This window comes from Salvelinus namaycush, chromosome 4 (assembly GCF_016432855.1).
Source record: "Salvelinus namaycush isolate Seneca chromosome 4, SaNama_1.0, whole genome shotgun sequence".
NCBI classification, from domain to species: domain Eukaryota; kingdom Metazoa; phylum Chordata; class Actinopteri; order Salmoniformes; family Salmonidae; genus Salvelinus; species Salvelinus namaycush.
In genome coordinates this window covers 3,981,894-3,989,663 of record NC_052310.1, presented here as the reverse complement: position 1 = coordinate 3,989,663, position 7,770 = coordinate 3,981,894, and the positions used below count along the sequence as shown (strand labels likewise).

The following is a 7,770-nucleotide window of genomic DNA, read 5'->3' as shown; positions in this document are numbered from 1 at the left end:
ATGAACTTTTCCTAGAAACCTTTGATGTCACAGATGGTAACTAAGTGCCTGGCAGCACTGTTATGCTCTACCTTTACAACCTACAATATTTGTAGTCAGGAATGGATTATGGGCACTGGCCAGCCAGGCTTGTAAACCACAATGTGTACTTGCCCTGGTGACATTCTGTGCCATGCGATATTTGAAAAGACAACATTTCACTAGTCTTCGGGCTAGTTAGGCACACTTTCTACTAGCCCGGTCTGAAAAGTACTAGCCTTGGGCTAGTGTGTTATCTTAATTCATCCCTGTTTGTAGTATGCAAGCTCTTTTCACTACTAAGTGCACATTTTTCACTGACTGTCTTGGTTCTTTCTTTCAATGAATTGTTTTTATTGTCAGTAAAACCAGTCTTATTGTCTACCTTTTTAATATTTTGTGCCCCGGGACTACAGATGAAAACTAGCCAGCTGGCTAAATATGGCACATTTCCATAACTTTTCATTGATTTACATTGTCACTATCAAATAAATAAAGTATGCACTGTCTCTGCCCATACTAAGTGCGTTAACTTTTTCTCACCGTACTAATTTTTTCTGTTTTGTTGGCAGTAAAACCACTGAAAGGAGACCATTTGTCCAGAGCTATTGGGAGGATAGCAGGGAAAGGAGGCAAAACAAAATTCACCATTGAAAATGTGACCAAGACCAGGATTGTTCTGGCAGACTCGTGAGTAGTGCTATGGCCCCATGTTATGACGTAATAGTTAGAATTCTAGGTCTACATTCAAAGACTATTTATGGTTTCATCATGGCCTTTTTTGTTGGTGTCTTTAATATTTTACAGAAAAGTACACATATTAGGATCTTTCCAGAATATTAAGATGGCACGGACAGCGATATGCAACCTCATCTTAGGTAAGACTGAAAGAGATGTGGAAGTCAGAGTGGTGGTGAGGAAGGGGAGTATACCGTGTCCGGAAGCGACACCATTCATTTTCAGGTTTCACTCATATGTCTTCTTAAGCTTTGTTTTACTATTGACCGTTACAGCTGATTTCGGGATTGAATATCGATTTGATCACCTTAAATATACGTCATCTGATTTGTTTCTCTGAATTGTTTCATCAAACTTATCGCCACCAGTTCCTGATATCAGGGCATACAAACTGTCTCCTGAATTAGCTTAAGTGCGCATGTGCACCCGGCAGGGCTCACAAGCGAACTAGACCCGAGTTTGTTTTCCCTGGCTAAACTAGCTGGATAGCTAAACTATGCTAGTTTTCGTCCTCATTGCCAAACTTCATAAATACTGCATCCTCAACTGCAAAACTCCTTTACTATTATGTAACGAAGAAATGAGCTGGAAAGAAACTTAAATTATTTGTTTTGTTGTATAGTCATGAATGGTTTGAAATATCTGTCGTAAGACGACAGTGGAGAAGGTTTTCATTGCTACTTACCTCGGATACAAGTTCAGTTTTGAGATCCATTGGCGTCGGATTAGCTGGATGTTTCTGACTGGTCTTGGAACTGACAACGTGCAGCCTCTCCCCGCTTGGCTCCATGGGATATGTAGTCATTTTGCCAACACATCCAGATATGTACAGTCTTGTACCCTTAACCTTTTTTAAACTGACTATCGTATTTGTTAAATAAATCAGACGTTTATTAATATAATGAGTAATCCAGGAATGTCATGAGTTAATTGACAAGAGAAAGCAGCAACTCTACCGCGTGCCAATGACTAAATTACTTCCAGACACGAAGGATCGGCGGCGCTTCTCCACACCACTCTATTGGCCATGTGAATTTGTCATATAATCACGTCTCACCATTGCCCAAGTCCCGTGTATTAAAATGGGAAGTGTTTTAGGAAATGCCACAGTGTTATTAGAGCATGGCGCTTGTAATGCCAGGATTGTGGGTTCGATTCCCAGGTCACCCATATGAATAGTGTATGCGAAGATAACTGTGGCTTTGGGTAAAAGCATCTGCTAAATAGCATATTATATACAGTACCAGTCAAAAGTTTGGACACATACTCATTCCAGGGTTTTTCTTTATTTTTTTACTATTTTCTACATTTTAGAATAATAGTGAAGACATCAAAACTATGAAGTAACACATATGGAATCATGTAGTAATTCTTGCCATAATATGGACTTGGTCTTTTACCAAATAGGGCTATCTTCTGTATACCACCCCTACCCTTTCACAACAACTGATTGGCTCAAATGCATTAAGGAAAGAAATTCCACAAATTAACTTAACAATGTACACCTGTTAATTGAAATGCAATCCAGGTGACTACCTCATGAAGCTGGTTGAGAGAATGCAAAGGGTGACTAGTGTGAAGAATATAAAATATTTGGATTTGTTTAACACTTTTTTTGGTTACATGATTTCATATGTGTTATTTCATAGTTTCTGATGTCTTCACTATTATTCTACAATGTAGAAAATAGTAAAAATAAAGAAAAACCCTTGAATGAGTAGGTGTGTCCAAACTTTTGACTGTTACTATTTTATTGATATTATACATGTCTATTTCCCTATACAGGAAGTCCCCCTTCTAAGGTGTACGGTAACATCAGGGTCGTGGCCAGCAGGACAGCAGAGAGATTCTAAAGTCACACATGGATTTATATTCTCGTCGCCTGATGTAAGTCAGGTATTCACCAAGGTTCTGATCTAAGACCGGTTTTGCCTTTTTAAAACACAAGGTAATATGGATGGGTGGGCCTGGTCCTAGATCAGCACTCCTGAGACGCTTTTTGGATGTGGGCCCTTACATGACATCTTCCAGGACTTTTGTTGTTGAAGCTGGACATATTGACCTGGGAGGTGTCTACCTGCCTTCGACATCTGGACTGGCCTGTCTCTTCCCACAGGGGATATTTGCATGTAAATGATTTGCCACTTTTTCCTAATTGTCTTTTGGATTTCAATAAAATCTTATTGTTTGAATCTGAACCTTAAAATATTTGGAGGCCAACAATTGTTACAAAGTGAAAATTTGAGTTACTGTAAATAAAAATTCAGAAACCCTAATGTGAAACCGTTTAGTTTTCTGTGAGACTAAAGTGCCAAATTGACCCAGAAACCCCACGACACACCGGGGAAACAGTGACCACACACAACTCGTACTTAAAATGTTTCAAAGTGTGTTTATTTTTTTCATACAATATCAAGTTTCCAACAGTCCCGCAGCATGCAGAGAAAGGGGAAAATAACTATTAGTCAAACTTAACCGTTTCAGTTTCCACACAAACTAAAAAGCACCGAGTCCCCTTCAGAGAAAGTAGTACTTGCAGAACTAAAGTCTGAACTATATAGATGACGGAAAGGAAAGCTTCTATACAAAACAGTGCAGAGTACAGTGAGTGGCGGTTGCCTTTGGGACCAGAAGCATCATCTCACTGATCGGGGGGGGGGGGGGGGGGGGGGGGGAATACAAAGTTAACGTGTAGTTCCAGTTTGTTTGGATTACTGCTCATAATGTGAACATTTAACAAAGTTGGACAAAATCCATTTGTTTCCCAGTAGATTATTAAATATCATTATTACTGACCTCACCATTCACGTGTTTAACGAGGATTATTTAAATGGATCATCTACATGCACAAGGAAAATCATCATGCAAACATAGGAGGCCCAAGCAAAGCCACTTGTACAGTGCCCTATATGAACTTATTTTGACCTGAGCATTGGGCCCTGGTTAAAAAGTAGTACACTATATAGGGAGCAGGGAGGCATTTGAGACGTCTCACTAAAAACAATGGTTTCCAAACCAACTATCGAATCATTAAAATGCAACCCGCCGCCATTTTGTTACAATTATTTTCTCGGGATGCCCATTTCACCTTAAATTGCGGTTTGGTTAAACTTATGTCATTCTTCCTACTGTGAATACCACGTAGGGAGAGGACCGGTGAAGCGATCGTGATAGGTTCTTAAATCTTCCCTTTCTAATGTACAGTATTCCCATTTATCATGTCAAAAGTTTATGAGTAACTCCATTGTTGCATTAGAAAGAACCCTGTATTCTAACTGCACTATTCATGGGCTGTTTTAACATTGCCTGCTGCAGCCTCTACTGAGATGAGCAAACATTGACCTAATATACAGTTAATATGCTGCCTGCAGTTGAGTCTCGATAACTCACTGACATTCATTAAATCTTTCTCATCTCGATATTTTAGGATATTCCTCAGTTCAAAATTTAATAAAATACAAATACATAGATGGTCCATGTTAAGAGTTTTTTTCCCAACTTGAGTGATCAAGCTGTACAATAATATCCTTTAATTCATTCAATTGTACACAAGGTCCAACGGAACATTTGACTTAATCCCAAGACACACACACACAGAGGTTAGAGCAGGGGACTCTGCCATACTACGATGCCCGTGGAGCAGTTGCTGTGGGGGGGATTAAGGGTCTTGCTCAAGGGTACAACGGCAGGTTATGCCATCTAGGATTTGACACCAGCAGCAACCCTCTGGTTACCAGCTCACTTCCCTCCAGATCTTTCCCGTCAGACCCGGGATTCAAACTAGCAACCCTCCGGTTGCTGGCTCGCCTCTGACTGCTAGGCTACCTGCCGCCCATTTACATTGGGGGATTGTCATATGGTTTAACGTGAAAACGTGTCGTTAAAGTAAAATACAAATAAGTATGCAAAGACATCACTTTCTTGGCATCTATCTCTACGTTTAGAATAATAATCTCAAAGTATAAACATATATAAATAAAACATCCTATCACTCTAAGCTTCCAACAGGTATTGTATATTTAATGTGATCAGAAACTTAATTGATCTAATCCAACCTGCTCAAGAGTCAAGTGGTTTAATTTATCTAATCCAACCTGCTCAAGAGTCAAATGGTTTAATTTATCTAATCCAACTTGATCAAGAGTCAAATGGCTTAATTGATCTAATCCAACCTGCTCAAGAGTCAAATGGTTTAATCCAACCTGTTCAAGAGTCAAATAGTGCAAAAGAAACTGCTGTTTATTTTTGAAAATGAAATTTGCATCTAACCATTAGTGATCATGCAGTGAGTGTTTGACTCATCACAGACCAGCCCATCACTGACAGCAATGGTGGATACTTAATAATAACAATACGATATGTCCTGGTTGGCACTTTATACCCTACGTTTTGAATTGTAACCGAAATCAAGTATATTATTTAAACGCAACACCTCAGATAACGACACATTTCCCCACAAAATAAACATTATAGATATACTTGTCTATAAAAAAAAAGAGACCAGAACAAAAATAAATATTTAAAAAATAACATTACAAAACAAAATATAATCAAGCCAACCTTTCCCCTCCCTCCCTCAAACTGGGATGCTCTTACAAACGAGAATAGCTGTCCTTCAGGTTATTGAGAGGATCGGAGTTCAATAACACAACTAAATTGGCTTCGCGAAGCTTGTGGCTTGTTTAGAAAAAAAAAGTGGCTTCACGGGGAGAGAGAATACTTCCATTGAAATACACAAAGTGTTTGCCAGACGTCTTGAGCAGATCTTCAGAGACCGATGGAGAAGAAAGCGAGGGAGGGAGAGGAGCGGAGGGACAGGCTCACACGTCTACCACCATCTTTTTGTGTATGTCAAGGCCACCCACCACCTAGGGGAAGAGAGAAGGAACAGAACCAAATAGTTCTTATTCCAATTCTAGAGTAAAAGCAGGCTGGAACACATTGATTCTTAATGCTATTGGCTAAATTAGCAGAATTCAAAATCATGCAACATGATTCCAACTAAGAGAGGCAACTTAATACTAGTATAACTACATTGTCCTTTTAACCCCTTAATACTAGTATAACTACAGTATCGTGTTAACCCCTTAACCTTAATACTAGTATAACTACATTGTCCTTTTAACCCCTTAATACTAGTATAACTACAGTATCGTGTTAACCCCTTAATACTAGTATAACTACATTGTCCTTTTAACACGATACTGTAGTTATACTAGTATTAAGGGGTTAACCCCTTAATACTAGTATAACTACAGTATCGTGTTAACCCCTTACTAGTATAACTACAGTATCGTGTTAACCCCTTAATACTAGTATAACTACAGTATCCTGTTAATACTAGTATAACTACAGTATCCTGTTAACCCCTTAATACTAGTATAACTACATTGTCCTTTTAACCCCTTAATACTAGTATAACTACAGTATCGTGTTAACCCCTTAATACTAGTATAACTACAGTATCCTGTTAACCCCTTAATACTAGTATAACTACAGTATCCTGTTAACCCCTTAATACTAGTATAACTACAGTATCCTGTTAACCCCTTAATACTAGTATAACTACAGTATCCTGTTAACCCCTTAATACTAGTATAACTACAGTATCCTGTTAATACTAGTATAACTACAGTATCGTGTTAACCCCTTAATACTAGTATAACTACAGTATCCTGTTAACCCCTTAATACTAGTATAACTACAGTATCCTGTTAACCCCTTAATACTAGTATAACTACAGTATCCTGTTAACCCCTTGTCTTTTCTGTAATACTGTCTTACACTCAGCTATTTTAATGAATGAGTCTCTTCATATGAAGTCACACAATCCCTTCACAACAACCTTGGGCTGCTCCAGCACAAACCAATTATAACCATGGTTGTGACGTAAAAGTCCGTCACTGGCCGCGGGCAGCATTTGGTACTTTAACGCACGCACACATTCATCACTCCTCCCTGCTCCGTTATAAGATAAGTTAACAATGTGGGTCGACACACAAATTAACTTCTGTCTTAGTACATACATTTCACACTTGTCAGTGTTCATATTTAAGATATGCAATATTTATTATACTTATCAATGTTGTGGATGAGCGCTTTGTTTGTTCTGTTCCTCTCTCTCTCTCCATCTCTGTAGCTTCCGGGTATGCTGGAAAAGGACCCGAGCTAAGGGAATTGGGCTGACTTTATAGTGCCTGTCCCAAATGGCTCATTAATGTAAATGGGCATATTGAAAAGACACTGTCAGTAGTGATGTAATGTTGTAAATGTTATGTTGTGATATTGTTTAAAAAACATGTTGCAATGTATATCCTTTAGTAGGTTTAGTTAATGGAAAATGTAGGTTTGTATAGTTAATTGCTTAATTAATTAGTGTTAATTGTTCTGAGGGGAGGGGCTAGCCCTACAAAAGGAGCCTCTCTTTCAGTTCATGGGGAGGCATTTTGGATGGGGCAGCATTGTTTTTAAAGCTGTCCCATAAGGTAGACGTTTGATGGCAGTACTGTTGTTCTTGTTCCGGAATCACCTTGTAAATAAACACCTTTGCACAGAAGAACTTTTGTGGCTCCGCCATCTTTTTATTTTGATAGAGGTTAGGTTTTCCAGTTTAGCCTTCTGGCCTACTCTACGTGACAATGGTCCAACATTCTGAGTTGTCCTGAAGGTAATACTCCCACAAGAACAGTGTTTCAGTTCAAGACTCTAGGAGCAGTGATTTACAACCTGTTCAGACAATTATTTTTGATTAAAAATGTTATTAAATACAAATTTTAAAAAATTCTTCCAAAGAAAATAACAGTTGGGAGTATTAATTGTATTATAAGCAATTTGACATTACTTTTCAAAATTCAAATTGTTTATAACAATAATAATAAGCCTGTAATTTGTTACATTCACTGCTAAAATGTACAACATTTTACTGCCAATGGTGGTCCTCGAGAGCTTTTGACGGTGATTTGGTCGTCCCCGGAACGGAAAAGTTTGGGAACCGCTGCCTTAGAGAAATATGTG

The 7,770-nt window shown here is 38.5% G+C and overlaps 2 protein-coding genes across 2 annotated transcripts in view; one reads left to right on the top strand and one right to left on the bottom strand.

The window, feature by feature from the left end:
* The window catches only part of pno1 (partner of NOB1 homolog), a 4,616-nt gene extending 1,577 nt beyond the window's left edge, over nt 1-3,039 (top strand). Inside the window, exons 4-7 of the mRNA XM_038991013.1 lie at nt 1-36; nt 591-708; nt 826-896; nt 2,542-3,039. The exon at nt 1-36 is cut by the window's left edge and continues 25 nt beyond it. Of these exons, the coding sequence (XP_038846941.1) occupies nt 1-36; nt 591-708; nt 826-896; nt 2,542-2,609 (293 nt within the window). The 3' untranslated portion in view covers nt 2,610-3,039. The remainder of the gene's footprint in view (nt 37-590; nt 709-825; nt 897-2,541) is intronic.
* Nucleotides 3,040-3,128: 89 nt separating this feature from the next.
* The window catches only part of LOC120046079 (calcineurin subunit B type 1-like), a 34,388-nt gene continuing 29,746 nt past the window's right edge, over nt 3,129-7,770 (bottom strand). The window contains exon 6 of the mRNA XM_038991014.1: nt 3,129-5,624. Within this exon, the coding sequence (XP_038846942.1) occupies nt 5,577-5,624 (48 nt within the window). The 3' untranslated portion in view covers nt 3,129-5,576. The remainder of the gene's footprint in view (nt 5,625-7,770) is intronic.